Source organism: Malurus melanocephalus, unplaced genomic scaffold (assembly GCF_030028575.1).
Source record: "Malurus melanocephalus ecotype Western Australia unplaced genomic scaffold, MMel_1.1 scaffold_457, whole genome shotgun sequence".
In the NCBI taxonomy this organism is placed as follows: domain Eukaryota; kingdom Metazoa; phylum Chordata; class Aves; order Passeriformes; family Maluridae; genus Malurus; species Malurus melanocephalus.
Genome location: NW_026623689.1, coordinates 332,932 through 349,285, shown reverse-complemented (window position 1 = coordinate 349,285; position 16,354 = coordinate 332,932). Strand labels below are relative to the sequence as shown.

At 57.0% G+C, this 16,354-nt stretch overlaps 1 protein-coding gene across 1 annotated transcript in view; it reads left to right on the top strand.

The window, feature by feature from the left end:
• ZNF609 (zinc finger protein 609) overlaps nucleotides 1–15,318 on the top strand; it is a 48,709-nt gene extending 33,391 nt beyond the window's left edge. Inside the window, exons 2-9 of the mRNA XM_057380509.1 lie at nucleotides 2,322–2,547; nucleotides 8,169–8,256; nucleotides 8,627–10,982; nucleotides 11,414–11,780; nucleotides 11,939–12,114; nucleotides 12,603–12,819; nucleotides 12,925–13,003; nucleotides 13,134–15,318. Coding sequence (XP_057236492.1) covers nucleotides 2,322–2,547; nucleotides 8,169–8,256; nucleotides 8,627–10,982; nucleotides 11,414–11,780; nucleotides 11,939–12,114; nucleotides 12,603–12,819; nucleotides 12,925–12,998 — 3,504 coding nt within the window. The 3' untranslated portion in view covers nucleotides 12,999–13,003; nucleotides 13,134–15,318. The remainder of the gene's footprint in view (nucleotides 1–2,321; nucleotides 2,548–8,168; nucleotides 8,257–8,626; nucleotides 10,983–11,413; nucleotides 11,781–11,938; nucleotides 12,115–12,602; nucleotides 12,820–12,924; nucleotides 13,004–13,133) is intronic.
• Nucleotides 15,319–16,354: the final 1,036 nt, after the last annotated feature.

The following is a 16,354-nucleotide window of genomic DNA, read 5'->3' as shown; positions in this document are numbered from 1 at the left end:
AGCAGGAGGGCTGCCTTGTCTCCCCACGGCTGCTGAAAGAGGCTGTTTGTTCCAGAGCAGGGTGAGATATGAAATCCCATCAAGCTGCCTCGCTTATTAGAGAGATCTCAGCGAGCTGCTTATTATGCACCGTGGCATAATGCAGATTACGGATGTGACCGGGCGATAATTAGCAGAGCTGGAACTGTAATTAAACGCTCCTGTGCTGCACTGTGGTTTCTGTTGCAGAGTGGAAGGAAGCTGAACTGTCTCAGAACCCGCAGGTCCCCAATATGCACACGCAGCCACAGCTGCTGGGGTGATGGGGGTGAGCGGTCTCCGCCACCCCCTGGGCTGTTCCTGCTGCCCACTCAAGGCAGGCAGCCCTGCCTGTTTCCTCCTTGGCTCTTCCTTTGCTGGAGACTGCCTTGTGGTTTGCAGAATGTGGTGCTGAGGAACTCCTTCAAAGAAGCCTCATGCTTCCTCGGAGCATCTTGCCTGGATCTGCTGATGTGGTTGCTGTGTTTTGGGGGGTGATTTGCCTGTTGGAGTCTTCAGGAAGCTCCTCTAGCAGCCTCCTGGGGCTGCTTTCTACCAAAACCACCCTTTTTGAATGCCATGGAATGCAGTTGGGCCACTGGCCATGGGACGGCCTCAAAGGTGGGTGGTCTGGAGATGGACTCCTGGGCAAGAGCTGATCCTGTTAGTGGGAGATTGGAGGTGGTTGTGGATCACAAGCTGTGCTGCTGGAGAGGGGACTGTAGAGTCCAGGCACTGCTGCTTGAGACCTCCAGGCCATCTTTAGTGCTGAGTGAGCTGCATGTGCTCTGACGAGCTGTCTGAAGAGAAGATGGATACAGGACAAGGAGAGGGCTGTAGACAGAAGGTGCTTTGTGTTTTCCYGCTGGAAGASCAAATCCACTTGCTCTGTCAGAGCYAGGATGCCCTCTTCTCTGCTCCTCTGCCTATAGATTTGTGTCACCAGGGATGTGGAGAGGATCTCTGGGGTCAGGAGTTGGTGGGGAGGTGGGATGCTCCAGGCATCTTGCTGCGGTTGTGGGCACTGTATCACGTGGGGCAGGTGAGGGTGGACTTGCAAGGTTCTGCTGGAGTTGTTTCCCTTGCTTAAAGGATGGACGTGTGTGAGCAAGAGAGGGAGCYGGCAAATTTGGCAGCTGTTGAGGACCAGCAGCAAGGTTGGAAGTGATCATGGACTGGTGCCCATGTCCACACTTGATAACCACAAACTTGGGCTCTCCAAGTCTATCATGTTTTCCCTCAGCAGAGATTTTMGGGGCACTCTGGGAGTAGCACTGGGTGCTCTAGAGGGATCTTACCCTGCTTGGACCTGGAACCCAGGTGAGAACTTGCCGCTCAGTCTGCTTCTCTTCTGAGGCAGCCCAGTGTCTGAATATCCCAAATGGTGAGGAGAGGAGGTCTGAGCTGAAGAGGAGCCAGCCACTCACCCGAGAGCTGCTGCAGGTCCTCACAAGCCAAGGTGCGGGGGTGGCTGGCTGTGGCTGGCTTGGTTGATGAACCCTGAAGGATGGGAAGGTCTCCACCCTGCCCWTGCCTTGGCCACCACACAATCAGCCCATCAACCATCCTCCTCCTGACACTGCTGTAATCTGCTTGCATGGCAGAGCGGCCACGGACCTTGGCTTCTCAGCAACAGAGTGGCTTGGCCGGGTTTCCACTTGGCACATTGGCTTGTTGGCTTTCCAAGCTCARCTCTGGCTGTGGGGTCTGGTTTCCATATGCAAAGAGAGCACAATGGCTGGATCAGGCTCTGAAGCAGGTACWTGTATAGGGAAGAGGGGTATGATCCAAGGGCCTGTGTCTTCAGGTAGTCACAGGGTAGATCTGGAAGGAGAAGTATGTTGGTTTCATGGGTGCTGGAGGGAGTCTGCTACTCGTTTGTCCTGTCCTGCCAGTTRAGCAGAAGCTCTTCTAGTTAGCCACCGGGTCCAAAGTCATTGTCTGYATTAACATCTGAGCCATAGCCAAGAGGCATCCTCACTGGGGGTGATTGCAGAGGCTGTCAGGGAAGGAACTTGGCAAAAGCTCTTTCAAGCAGGAGCAYAGATATCTCCTGCATAAGGACTTTTGGGCGTGATCTCTGTGACTGCAGAGCTCCCYAAGGTTGCGTGGGTATGGGCACACCAGGGTGGGAGAGCCCTGTGAGATCCTTGTCCTTTGATGGGGTGTGGGACGGAAACCAGAGGCTGGCAGCCCTGAGCTTGAGGTTCTCCAGGAAGGAAAATGCCTGTTGGTACTTGTTCTCCCATCTGTGTTCCCAGCAGTATTCCTGAAGGTGACCACGTGTTTCTTTTTTCCCACAGATGGAGTCTCCGGTCTCTACGCCCGCGGTGTTGCCCTTGCACCTCCTTGTCCCCGTCGTCAACAATGACATCTCGTCGCCGTGTGAGCAGATTATGGTACGCACCCGCTCCGTGGGGGTGAACACCTGCGATGTGGCCCTGGCCACCGAGCCTGAGTGCCTGGGCCCCTGCGAGCCTGGGACCAGYGTGAACCTGGAGGGCATCGTCTGGCAGGAGACGGAGGATGGTGAGTGTCACAGAGCTTCTGCCACTCTCCGACAGTGTCACGGGGATTTATGGCAGTCCCTTCCTTCCCATGTCCCTGCTGTGTCATTTGTTGACACGTCCTGGGCTTTCCTGCYGCCAGTTGGGTGGTCAGGACAGAGATGCTGTGTGGGTACAGCCCATAATCTGTCCAGCAAAGGGACTAATGGGCCAGTACTTGAGYCAGCCCCATGTGTTGCTTTATCCCCTTGCCCATACAGCAGGCGAAAATCTAAGCTGCCATTTCTCTGCCCTTCGACAAGAGCTGACTTGTTCTGGAGGTGCCAGGGGAAAGGCCGTGCCAGCCGGCACGGGAATTCAACAGAGTTGACTTCATTTTTGCTTGGCAACCCGCAGGTCTGTCACAAAAACGCTCAAACCCTGGGAGGCAGCAGAAATCTCCTGCTGGATTAAAAAACCCCAGCAGAGCTCTCAAAATCGACTCAGTGGGAGATCAGCCTCTCGGCTCTCTTGCCAAGCCAATCCAATCTTTTTTTTCCGCTGGAGCCTCATCTCATCCRTGCACAGCTTGGTTTGCTTTCCCAGGTCCTTTGATGGGTTTTCGTTGCTCTTGGGGCTCTGCCAAGGAATGCAGGGATGAATAGGTGGCTCAGCAGCCCACGGCGAGTGCTGGAACCTGGCCTTCCCTCCAGCCTCAGTGGGATGCCAGAGGTTTCTGCCTTGGGAGGCGTGGGGTGCGCTCCTTGTATTTGTGTCTGGAAGCAGAAATTGCCCAGAAGCACAAAGGTGAGGACAGCAGCACTGGTGGAGGCTGGTTGATGGGTCCTATGGATCATCTCAGCCAGRTGTCCTTGCAGTCCTCTTGGACATTTGCTCCCACTCTTCCGTCGCTGTTCTGTGCAGAGAATGAAGCTGTTGGCCTTTATCCCAGCCACTCCTCACTRAGACTCTGTTATCTGTGATGGAAGCTGAACTGAAACCTCCATTCCCACGAGCTGCTTCCATTGGGGTGCTCTTCTTGTCCCATGCTTTGGGAAGGTGGTGGTGGGCCCAGTTTGCCTTTTCTCTCTTCCTACTGGGAAACTGGTTTTGAAACTGGCTCAGGATCGCAGTAAGCCCCAGTGTGAGCACTGRAATTGTTCCCCTTGGAACAATTTGGTGAAATAGCACCTGAGCTCTTTGGGAAGAGAGCAGTGGATGGACCATGCTGGGGAAGACTGTGATGTCTAGCTTGGGATGGGGACCTCCACACTCCACTTTACTGTCCATTCTGTATGGAAAAAATTCACCAGATTGAGGCGGCTGGGAGCTGCATGTTTTTTTCTGCTGCCCCGAGGCAGAAGGATGTCACACAATATAAAATCTGTGAGAAGGCAACACAAAGCAGGAGAGTTCAGGAGCTCTACTCTGTGCATCCCAGGGTCAGGGGATCTGCGAGGTGGATCTGCTCCAAAGAAACCTGCAGAAGGTCTGCACTGGTCTGCCACTTCCCCAGCACTGCATGATCAGTGTCTCCAAGAGCCTGATCACTTTATAGAGTGCAACACCTTCAGCTGCGGAAGCATGGCAGGGCTGGGTTTTGGGACACACAGCAGCATAGAGGAGYATTGGCCCCCTCTGCTTGTGGGGCTCCCCCATCTCCCCAGTCCCATCAGCCTGCTGTCCCCATGTAACTTCCCTCAACCCAAAAGCCCTGGAGCTGCAGAGTTCCCTGAAAATCCCAGGGCTGCTGGAGACCCCCTTGGGCAGCAGCAAAGCTGATGACAGCTAGGCCCTTATATGGGGGTTTTGGGTGGAAATCAGGAGAGGGTCAAYGGTGTGAATGAACTGGGCATCCCTGAGTCAGGGAGCACAAAAGCATCCCTCCCTGCCAGTTCCTGGTTGAGAGGCAGTGCCGCAGGAGTGGTTGCTGTTCTCCCTTCCCTTTTCTCCTGCTCCTCACCCCACCACAGAGCTCTGTGCATGTCTGCCTGTCCGTCCTCATTACCCCTCGCTTCCACAGGCACCATTTCGGAGCGTGCCTTGGAGGCGTCCTGTGATTTCCCACAGCCCGGGTATTTTTAGTCTGTGGTAGTTCAGTGAACTTGCACAGAGATCCTTCTCTGATGGCTGTTGATGGTTGCCACTGTCAGGACCAAGGATTTCACATCCAGCCCTGCACAAGGCRAGCCCTGATGTTGCCTTTGGTCGCTTCTGGTTTTGGCTCCGGTCACATGGCATCTCTTSTCCTCGAGTGAAAAGGCAGGGAATCATCCCTGGTTTTTGCCCGGCATCTCTTCCCTGCCCTCCCATTGCCAAAGATGGAGGGAGTCATGGGTGATGTTTGATATGGCTGTTAGAAGCCGGAGCTTGTGAAACATTATGGGATGCAGCAAGCATGTCCCCTTGCCCAAGTGTACAAAGGAGAAAGCTACACCAAGGACTTGTCTGTGAAGMCAGATGGGGTGCTTGCAGCACCTGGAGACTCTCCTCAGGATCTCCAGAGGGATCTCAGCACTTCATCCARAGGGATGCATCTCTCCCTTTGCTCCTTGGGATGTAGCAGCCTCATTGGACTGCTTGGCAGGACCCCAGGGCAATGGAGCAGCTCTTGGCTTGCATCAAGTTTWGAATCACACAACTGAGGAATGGATTGTTTTGGAAGTGACCTTAAAGCCCAGTTCATTCCACACCCTGACATGGGCAGGGTCATCTTCCACTAGGCCAGGTTGCTCCAAGTCCCATTCAACCTGGCCTTGAACACTTTTGGGGATGAATGAAGCTKAGCCTGGAAAGATGCCAGGAAAAATGTTTTAAGATTTKGGTTTATTTCTCATTACCTTACTCTGATTTGATTGGCAATAAATTAAATTAATTTCTCTTTTGCCTGTGATGGTAATTGGGCACTGATGTCTCCTCACTGGGTGAGGTGGCCATTGTGCTGGCCATCCCCAGTCCTGTGGTGTCCCCYGTCTCCTGCCAGAAGCATGATGGCCTAGAACACCTTTGAGTATTGTGTCCCAAAGCCTGGGCACTACGGGTCAGGTGGGATCTCTGCACATGGGCAGAGTTTATTGAAAATCTGGAGTATCCTGAAAGTGATGCAGGGGGAGGGGAAATGATGAAGATCATCTCAAAGATGATGCAACTGGGGAAAAAATTAATGGAAGAAGGGGCATSCCAGAGTCAGGGCATCCTGGAAGTGATGCAGCTGAAGGAGCAATTCATGGACATGTTCTTGGTTGGGCTTGGGGGATTAATCTTTGAAAAGGGGAAAATGTGCCTCAATGTGGTTCTTGGTGMCACAGCAGCATTGTCTTCCATCCCRTCTAATCCTGGGATTTTCTCSTATGTTTGCCTTCCTTCATGGCAAGTTTGTACCATACGCACCTTTAAACTTTCCAGCCAGGATACAAGTCTGGTGTGAATACTTAGTAACTAGGATGCTGAGTGGTTTGTGCCCAGATTTGAGAGGTATCCATTSCTTAAGAGCTTCAAAGATGTCACCTTCCCATGAAACCATGTGGGACAGGAGTTAGCCAAGTGGGATTCCTCCAGTTCAAGAACATCTCTGTTCTCAGAGACATGAGGGCATTGCCTCCTTGCTGCCACCCTTGTCACGCCTGTGCCTGCTCATCATTCTGCCACGGGAGGGGGACACAGCGGGTGAAAAAAGCTGCTTAGGATCTATCCCGGGGTTTAAATTGTCCTGGGTTATTGTTGGAGGATTAGGAGGGATTTGGTATGATTGGTTGCAGTGGGTTAAATATAGGCTGGTGTGTGTTGGAGGGCTGGTGTTCCAACAGGGAAGGAGGGACGGTGCTGGCTTGCTTTGCCCCTTCCTCTTTCATCTCTCTCTTGTGACTGGTATCAGGGTGGAAAAAATGCCAGCATTTCCTTTCTAATATTGCACACGGGCCCTGGAATGCACAAGAGACTCCAGTGGTTTGTCGTGCAGTTAAGTCCAGTGGTGCAYGTGATCTTCTCTGGCTTCAAAGAATGATTGAATTGTGGGGACAGCACAGGAACTGGGAGAGATAGAGACTGGGTTAGTGCTGCTTGTCCCTCAGTGGCTGCCAGGGAACATCCCACAGCAGCTCCCGGAGGTGTTCTGGGAGTGGTGGGGATGGGTTGGGGTGCAGGATGCAGCCAGGAGCTTCTTTGGGTTTTAAGGAAAGGAGGACAGGCTCCTGCCTGCCGAAAAGCGCTGCATTAGGAGGAGCAGGAGACCACACTCCGTGAGCCCCTTTGGGATGCCTGGAACCAGCATCCCATTCTTCCCATCAGTTTTCTCATGTKTGGGGCCATGGGCTCCCAGCAGTTGTTTTCTCCCTCGGTTGTCATGGCTGTGCTAAGGCAGGGAGGCAGGGCCCAGCTTCTCTTGCTCACTGCAATGAGCTGGTTGTGGCTCTTGGCCGTGTGCTGGCACCATGTCTTTCCATGACCTGCTCCCAACATTTTCCGGGARGAAAAGGAGAAAGAGAAGGTCTGCATTACATTTCTCTTTCTGAAGGAGCCCCACGTGTTGGGCCTCGGCTCCATGTATTATTATTATCCATGCCGAAGCCGAAGCCTGCAGCTGGCTGCTGGCACAGCACAACGGGGGATGTGGGCTGAGATTTATAAACATGCTTCAGGCACAGCTGCTCCGGGCTCCCTCAGCTCCATCCATCTCCTGGGGCTGTACATCTCCCTGCGCTCATCAACCCTTGCAAACCCATTTCCTATTTCCCAAGTTTTAGCTTGCTTGGATACATGGACTCTGCTTCGCAGTTGTGTGGAAATCAGARCAGGGGAGGAGATACCCCAACACTGAGGGATTCTGTGGAAGACCCCTCTGCCTCCAAAAAGAGGGGCTGAGGTCCATGGCCTCGGCATGGGTGTGAGCCAGGCAGTTCCTCTTCTGAATTAGTGTGGAAAAGCTGAAACTCCAAAATTTTYGGAATTTTCAGTGACTTTGCCTTGTGATGGGAAGATGTGGCTCCAGGGATGGTTCTCCAGATGGAAATATTAGGCAGAGGGATGTCCCTGGAGGTGCTGGAGCAAACCGGCGCAGGGTGACAAGGTTATTCCACCAGGATAGAGTTTTCCTGTCAGGGACAGTCACCTGAGTGGGAATGCTGGGCTCAGCTTGCCATCTAGTGGCAGTAACAGCCTTTTCTGGAGGTCATGAGGCTCACAACCATGCTGGTTCATGGTTCATGGCCTGCTGGGGTGTCTGCAGCTCCACTTGGGGCTCCACAGCCTTCCTGGTGGCTTTCTGCATTTCCCTCAAGGGCTTCACCAGCGCTTTTCCCACAGAGATCACCTTCCCTACTCTACCTGAGCACACATGGATCAAATRTGGATCTTCAGGTCGTCCCTGAAATCCCACAGCCCTGTGGGGGTCACTGGGTTTTAACATACCCATGAAAGCGAGGAACAGGAAGAGACGTTAAGTGAGCCATACCAAGGGAAGGGATGAGCTGGGAGTCCCCAGCTCCCATCCTGGTGCCTCTCCAGCCCTGGGCCCTACATCTCACCTCTTCTGAGAGCCCAAGACCCCATGTCCACCACCCTTCAGCCCCAGAGCCGAGCTCTTCCTCCTGCCTGTCTTGAGGGACAGGTTCCTGGTACTGTGGGGTTACACCTAGCTGCGTCTGACCCTTTTCCCTTGCCTTGCAGGGATGCTGGTGGTCAACGTCACCTGGAGGAACAAGACATACGTGGGGACACTGCTGGACTGCACGCAGCATGACTGGGCACCTCCCCGGTAAGTGGGCAGGGGACTCTGGTGGGTTCCCACTGCTGAGGGCAAATCCAGCCCTGTGTGGCCTCCCTGGCACCCAGGATAGTCTGCCCTGTGCCCTGGGGCTGTCACGGGGGTTGGCATCTCCTCTTCGCCCAACCCAGCGGCTCCCATGACTCTTTGCTGCTGCAGTCACACATCCCTTATTCTGGGGACTGGAGATGGTTGAGCACATCCCAGGRGATCTCTCTGGTTCCTCTTTGTCGGTTAGTAGGGAAGAATAAGTCTGCAGGATTGGTGCTGAGGGAGTAAGGGGGGCCCCACTGTGCCTTGGACATGGCACAGCCCAGCACRGCCCTGTCTCGGTTCAAAGCTCTGTGTTTCCTCCCTGCAGGTTCTGTGACTCTCCCACCAGTGACCTGGAGATGCGCAACGGCCGGGGCAGGGGCAAGCGCATGCGCCCCAACAGCAACACCCCGGTCAACGAGACAGCTGCTGCCTCGGACAGCAAAGGGACCAGCAACAGCAGCAAGACCCGGGCGGGAGCCAACAGCAAGGGGCGCCGGGGCAGCCAGAACTCCTCGGACCACCGCACCCCGCCTGGCGGCGCCGCCGAGGACGTGAAGGCCAGTCCCTCCTCCGTCACCAAGCGGAAGAGCAAACCCCTCTCTGACATGGAGCTGAACTCCAGCTCAGAGGACTCCAAGGGCAGCAAACGCATCCGCACAAACTCGATGGGCTCAGCCACGGTGCCACCAGCCACGGTCAAAGTGGAGCCGGCTGTCCTGGACCGCAACTGCCCTTCTCCCATCCTCATCGACTGTCCCCACCCCAACTGTAACAAGAAGTACAAGCACATCAATGGGCTGAAATACCACCAGGCCCACGCACACACGGATGATGACAGCAAGCTGGAGGCGGATGTGGACAGTGAGTATGGTGAGGAGCCCTCCCTACACGCCGACGTTGGGAGCTGCAATGGTGCCGCCGGCTCACAAAAGGGCTCGCTCTCACCCGCTCGTTCGGCCACCCCCAAGGTGCGCTTGATGGAGCCCCACAGCCCCTCCCCATCCAGCAAGCTCAGCGCCAAGGTTCCCTGYAAGAAGAAGGTGGGTGGGGAAGGGGACACAGACCCGGGTGCGCTGTCCAATGACGGCTCTGAGGACGGTCCTTCGGTGGCTGATGAGACGAGTAATGACGACTTTGACTCTCTGGAGAAACGATGCGTTGATAAGGACAAGTCAAAGAAAGCCTCTGGTGCTAAACAGGAGAARATCCCTTCCAAAAGCTTGAAGTCGGCCAGACCCATTGCACCAGCCATCCCCCCGCAGCCGATTTACACCTTCCAGACTGCCACGCTTACCACAGCCAGCCCTGTCTCCTCCGGTGGCCTTGCCACAACCGTGGTCCAGACCATGCCCAACAGCCCCCAGCTCAAACCCATCCAGCCCAAGCCAACGGTGATGGGAGAGCCCTTYGCCGTCAACCCTGCCCTCACCCCTTCCAAGGAGAAGAAAAAGAAAGACAAGAAGAAGAAAGAGCCCAAAGAGGTGGAAAACCCTTTGACTCCTGGCAAAGCCTGCAGAGCGGAGGAAGGTAAGAGCCCTTTCCGGGGGGAATCCAGTGAGCTGGGGATGAAAGGCGAGGGCCTCCTGAACGGCTCATCTGACCCCCACCAGAGCCGGCTCGCCAGCATCAAGGCTGAGGCGGATAAAATCTACAGTTTCACCGACAATGCACCCAGCCCYTCCATCGGCGGTGCCAGCAGGCTGGAGAACACCACCCCAGCCCAGCCCTTGACCCCGCTGCATGTTGTCACCCAGAACGGGGCAGAGGCCAGCTCAGTGAAGACTAACAGCCCAGCTTACTCCGACATCTCCGACGCTGGGGAGGATGGGGAGGGCAAGCTGGAGAGCATGAAGGCAAAGGATCCGGAGCAGCTGGTCAAGGAAGGCGCCAAGAAAGCTCTTTTCCCACCACAACCACAGAGCAAAGAGTCTCCCTACTACCAAGGCTTTGAAACCTACTACTCCCCTGGCTACCCCCAGGCCAGCCCGGGGCCCCTGAACCCCAGCGGGCAGTCTGCGGCTGAGACGCAGGCCTTGAAACTGAAGAAGGACGAGGAGCAGGAGAACCTGGAGGTGAAGGTGAAGAGCGAAGGCTGTGAAGAGAAGAAGGCAGAGCTCGGCAGCGGCTCCAGCCAGCAGCCCTCGGTCATCCAGCAGCGCCCCAACATGTACATGCAGTCCCTCTACTACAACCAGTATGCCTATGTGCCCCCCTATGGCTACAACGAGCAGGGCTACCACGCTCACCTGCTGAGCACCAACCCTGCCTACCGCCAGCAGTATGAGGAGCAGCAGAAGCAGCGGCAGAGYCTTGAGCAGCAGCAGCAGCGAGGGCTGGATAAGAAGGTGGAGCTGGGCTTGAAAGAGAGGGAGGTGGCACTCAAAGAGGAGTGGAAACAGAAGCCACCCATGCCCCCGACACTGACCAAGGCCCCGAGCCTCACAGACCTCGTCAAGTCAGGGCTGAGCAAGCCCAAGGAGCAGGGAGGTCCTGATATGGCCAAATCTGTCATCATCCCCAAGCTGGAGGACTCGTCCAAGCTGTCTGGCAGCCAAGTCGCCGAGGGGCTCAAGGTGAAGCTGAGTGAGGCTGGTCACCTTGGGAAGGAGACGGCTGAGACCAAGGCTGGCTCCGAGTGTGGCCGGCAAGCGGAGGTGGACCCTGTGCTCTGGTACAGACAGGTAATACCCTGCCCTGTCTGCCAGCCCAGCCGTGGGTTTGCTCCTGGAGGCCTGTCACTGGGCTTTGCTGGGGCCATCACCTTGGAGAACACGTGTTGTCCTCTGCTTGTGGTGGGACTCCATGAGATTCCCTTGGGGCCAGGAAAAGGATGGGGCTGTGAGGCCATGGATGAACCAGGGAGAGCCCGGGGAAGGGGAGTGGGGTTTGCAGGTCTCCTCCAAACCCAGCCTGGGTTTGGGACAGGTGGGGCTGGGGAGAGGCAGCTGCCCTGGTGGCTGGCTGTTCTTGCCAGAAGTGGAGGTCATGGAAGGGCCAAGGATAGCCCAGGGAAGGGGAGTGGGGTTTACTGGTCTCCTCCAAACCCAGCCTGGGTTTGGGAAAGGCGGGGCCAGGGGGAGGCAGCTGCTCTGATGGTTGGCTGTTCTTGCAGGAAGCTGAGCCCCGGATGTGGACCTATGTGTACCCAGCGAAGTACTCTGACATCAAGACAGAGGACGAGCGGTGGAAAGAGGAGCGGGACCGAAAGTTGAAGGAAGAAAGAAATCGAAGCAAAGAAGCCTCATCCAAGGAGGATGGGAAGGAGAGCACCAGCTCCGAGTGCAAGCTGACCCCCACTGAGGAGGCTCGCATGGTGGGGAAGGACCCCAGGCCCAGCGTCCACGTCCCCGTGTCCTCCCCCCTCACGCAGCATCAGTCCTACATCCCCTACATGCACGGCTACTCCTACAGCCAGTCGTACGACCCCAACCACCCCAGCTACCGCGCCATGCCCACCGTCATGATGCAGAATTACCCAGGTAGGGAGCCGGGAGCATCCAGGGGTGTYCCGTCCCAGCTGTCCCTGCTCCCAGGGTGGGAGGTGGCTGCAGGACATCCTCTCACACACATCCAGAGCCACATGCTCCCCTGTGCTGCCTGAATGCTCCTGGTGTCCTGACTGCTCTTGTCCCCCCAGGATCATACCTACCCTCCAGCTATTCCTTCTCTCCGTATGGGAGCAAGGCATCCGGCAGCGATGACAGCGACAAGTCCCGAGCCAGCCCCAGYGTGAGCTGCAAATCCAGCTCTGAGTCCAAGGCCCTGGACATCCTGCAGCAGCACGCCAGCCACTACAAGAGCAAATCACCCACGGTGAGGGTCAGGAGGGCGCTGGCTTTGCCCAGCTCTGTGGGTAGTCCCTGGATCGTATAGCCAGGTGGGAGCAGCTCCACTTGCTGTGTGGTTTTACTGTGTCTGCTGCTGTTGGAGACCTGCAGCCATGGAGTATTCCATCCTTTGGGATGGACTGGCCAAACCTGGGCCCCAGGACTGGGACTTCTCCAGACCCTGCAGCAACCAGGTGGCACTTGTCCTCAGCCCTGGAGCTGGCAGGTGGGATGTGGGGGCTGTCTCCATCCCACAGCCCCTCCTGGGCTGAACTGGGAGACAGAGCTTGGACACAGTGAGGAATGGGTTGTCCTCAAACAGGCTCTGCATCCTCCGCATGGCTTTTGGCCATCCCACCACCTCCTATCAGCCTCACGGGATGCTTTTGGGTAAAGGCAGAGGTAATATAATCCCAATATGTGCGCCGGGGTAGCCGGTCWCATCCCTCAGCGTGTCTGCTTTCCCCTCTCCAGATAAGCGAGAAGACGTCTCAGGAGCGGGACCGCGGCGGCTGCGGGGTGGTGGGAGGCGGCGGGAGCTGCAGCAGCGTGGGGGCAGCGGGCGCAGGGGAGAGGAGCGGCGACCGGCCCCGCACGTCACCCTCACAGCGCCTGCTCTCGACGCATCACCACCACCACCACCTCGGCTACTCGCTGCTGCCGGCGCAGTACAACCTGCCCTATGCAACAGGTGAGCACGGGGGAGCTGGGGGGACCCGGGGGGGGGGACCCGTGCGCTGTCCCCGCGAGCGCCTGGCCCTGTCTGCCGGCTCCTGACAGCGCTTCTTCCCCGCAGGTCTCTCGTCCACAGCCATCGTTGCCAGCCAGCAAGGCTCCGCTCCTTCCCTGTACCCGCCTCCCCGGAGGTGAGAACGGTAAGGTTCTGCTCCCRCCGCACCTTCCCGCGGGTGGCCGGGATGAGTGCTCACGGGGTGCCCTCAAGGGTTTCGGGTTTGCCCGTGGCCCGAGGCTCGTGGGAGCTGACTTGCCCTTGGGTCGTGGCAGGACGTGACACGCCAGGATGCCTGGGCCATACGAGACATGTGACTGGCTCACATGGGGAAGCGCTGGAGACTCCTTTAGACATCAGTTGAATGGTGTTAATTGTTCTGCTTGACGTTCCTGCCGCGATCTGAGGCAGACTCTGTCTTCTCCCCCRGTCGGACACTCAGTGACTGCCCCCCACACCCCTCTTTGGTGAGTGGGCGAGCCGGTACCTGCGGGAATATTTATTCTACTGGGCACCGRCACTCGGGGTGGAGGTGACTTGCCCGCCTGGTGCATATGAAGAGGAAACAGAAGCACTGAGGTTTCTCGATGAATTTGGGACCCCACCGTGTCTCTGCGAGCTGCTGCTTCACCACAGGACTGGGGGCAGGTGGGCACTTGGAGCACAGGGCCAAGCCTGCCATGGGGCCACAGTCTCAGGAAAGGAAGGGCTGGCTCACAGAGCCTTGGTGGGTGTCAGGGGGCTGCTGYGAGCTGGGTCGGGGGGGTGTCAGCCCGGCCAGAGGCAGCCACGGGGCTCTCCCAGTCCCTCATCTGGTCCAACACCCACCACTCTGTGCCTGTGGGCAGGAGCTGCCAGCGCATGGCTGATGGCCAGAGCAGGCTGGGGAGCTCTTGGCCCTGGCAAAGCAGCATCTGCTCTCAGGGGCTGGGGCTCCATGGGGCTGGGGGCAGCGGATCTCAGAGCCAAGGGCTGTGTCTGTCACCCCCAAGGCTGCCAGGGCCCCCCGGGCCATGCATGGTCCAGACCTGTCTGAAACTTCTGCCTGTAGCTTTTGAGTTGGTCTCTGAGCTGCAGCCCTGCAAATCCCAACCTTTCCTCTGCCCCCCAAATCCCGGGACAGCACATCCTGTTGTGGGGGGCTGTKGCTCCCCTTTTCATCCACCTTTATCTTTCAAGGCGGCTTCCCCAGGCCGCAGGCAGGGCGCAGAGAGGAACAAGCACACTTAGGTTCTGCCAGAGGCACGTGGGGCCGTGCTGGGCCTTGCTCTGGCCTCGCGCCGGGGCTGGGGTCAGCAAGTCCTGGAGGAAGCTGATCCCCACTCCRGCTGCTCCCCAGCTCCAAGGACAGGGGCTTTCTGGTCCTCTGCCCCCAGCCCCAGAGTGGCTCTCCCCAGGCCGACACTCTACCTCGGCTCCGCAGCGGCCAGGCCGCCCCCGCTCTTCCCTCACCTCTCCCGCTGCCTGGCCGGGGGACACAGGGGCCATCGGTCTCGGTTGTGTGTGTCCGTGTTGCACCCGGCCCCGAGGGCCGCTGTACGGGGATGCTCTGCCCGCCGGGCTCTGTACATACTGTAAAAAGCAATTGTTTGAAAGCTGTTGTTTTGGGTTTTGTTTTCTTATCCCTTTTCTCCCCCATCTCACCGTACCCGGTTGGAAAGGCGGCACTGGCTGCTCTTGGCCCCAGTTCAGGCGCTGGCAGCARTGGCCCCAGCCTGCTCTTGTTGTTTGACTCATTTTCCTTCCACTCTTCCTTGTCTTTGGAAGAAGATGGGGCCGCGTGGCCCGGCACACTCCGCAGGGACAGGGTGGGTGATGGACCCACCCCGCRCCCACCAGAGCCACACGCAGCCACGGGGCTGGGGACCGGCGGGCTCGGGGTGCTTTGGAGAGCCCCACATCCCACCCGTGGAGGAGTGTCCCGCTGGCTGCTCCTACCTCCAGCCTCGGCCGGCCCGGCACAGCCCGGCTCCCCGCAYGGCCGGGGCCCACAGCGGCTCCAGGGGCGCACAGGAGGTGCCTGGGGGTGTTGGGGGGTGCTGCAGGCTCTGCTGGCAGTTGGAGGGGGTCGGGGGGCTGCTCCCCACCTTCCCACTTGGGTCCCAGTTGAGTCTCCCTTTAGGTGTTAAATGAAACAACGGTTTATGCAGAATAGGTTTGAGGTTTGACGTTTCCCGGGTTCTCTGGGCCAGTTGTTGCCTGCGGGACCGCCCCTGGCCCCAGCGTCAGACCGTTGGTGTTTATAGCTTGTTTCCATTGGCGTTGCTGTGTTGGGTTTCATTTCAGTCTTCCTGACTCTGCCCTTCTGTAAAGTGTACATTATTACCGAGTTCCTTGTTTTTTTATATATATATATATAAATATATATATATACAAACTGTACTCTTCTTGCCTTTGTACATTTAGGCAAGGAGGAAGAATAAATCTTTTTAAGAGACAATCACAAACCTGTGAGGGTGGCTTTTTCTTCCTCTTCCTTCAAGTCTGGTCCTTTAGCCCCAAAAGCTGTGGCCAGTGATTTTTGGGGGTGGGAGAGAGGGTTTCCCCATCTCAGGCATCTGAGAAGTCTCCTGGTGCTCATTTATCCAAGGTTCCTGCTCTGCGCCCCCGGACCTGGCTTGCCCTAGCACTGATGGCTCCGGCAGGCGCTGCAGCTGAACTCAGATCCAATAAATTGAGGCAGAACCCCCCAGGCTTGAACCCYTGGGCACCAAGGCTCTGCCCTACACCATGGCCCCGGGGCAGAGAAGGCACTGGACGAGCAGGGCAGGGCTTGGCTCTTTCAGCTTCGCCAGAGGTAATCCGTGTGTGAGGCAGCACCCAGGGACACCAGAAACACTTTCCAGATTTCCCAGAGGGTGTTTCTGACAGCATTTTATCTGAGAAATCCACATTTGCCCACTTTTACTCGAGGCAAGGCAGGAGAGGATTTGGAATTGTCAGAGAGCGCACACAGTGGCACAGCCTCGTGTCTCCAGCACAATGAAGAGTGCGGATTGGCCTCACTCCAGCTCCTGTGACCAGAATCCTGCACTTTACCAGTCCATTTTACCAGTTCAAAGGTGCAAAGTGGTTCCCACCCTGTTGCCTGGGATGTGCCAGCCTGGACACCCTGGGGTGGCAGCAGGCCCCTGGCACACGCCAGTCTCGGGCTGGAGTGGCRGAAACCTCCAGCTGCAAGAAGGGTRAAACTGGGCCCTTCTCCAGCCGASAAAGCAGCACTCAGCAGTCTCAGCCCATTCCCAAAGGATCCTGTGTCTGAAGTCCATCAGCACTGCCCAGCTCGGGTTTTAAAGCCAGGTAGGGTCTCATGTGCTACTGGAGRGAGCAGAGCTCCCTTTGGCCCCTTGGTTGTGTGGAGGGGACAGAGGACAAGAGACCCAAAGCTGATTTATTCACACACACTCCTMTCCCAGCCGTGCTTTTCTCCCACATCAAACACTGACCTTGATGGTTATGGAATGACTCAGGTCCAGCTTCCAGCAGAATCCTCTGC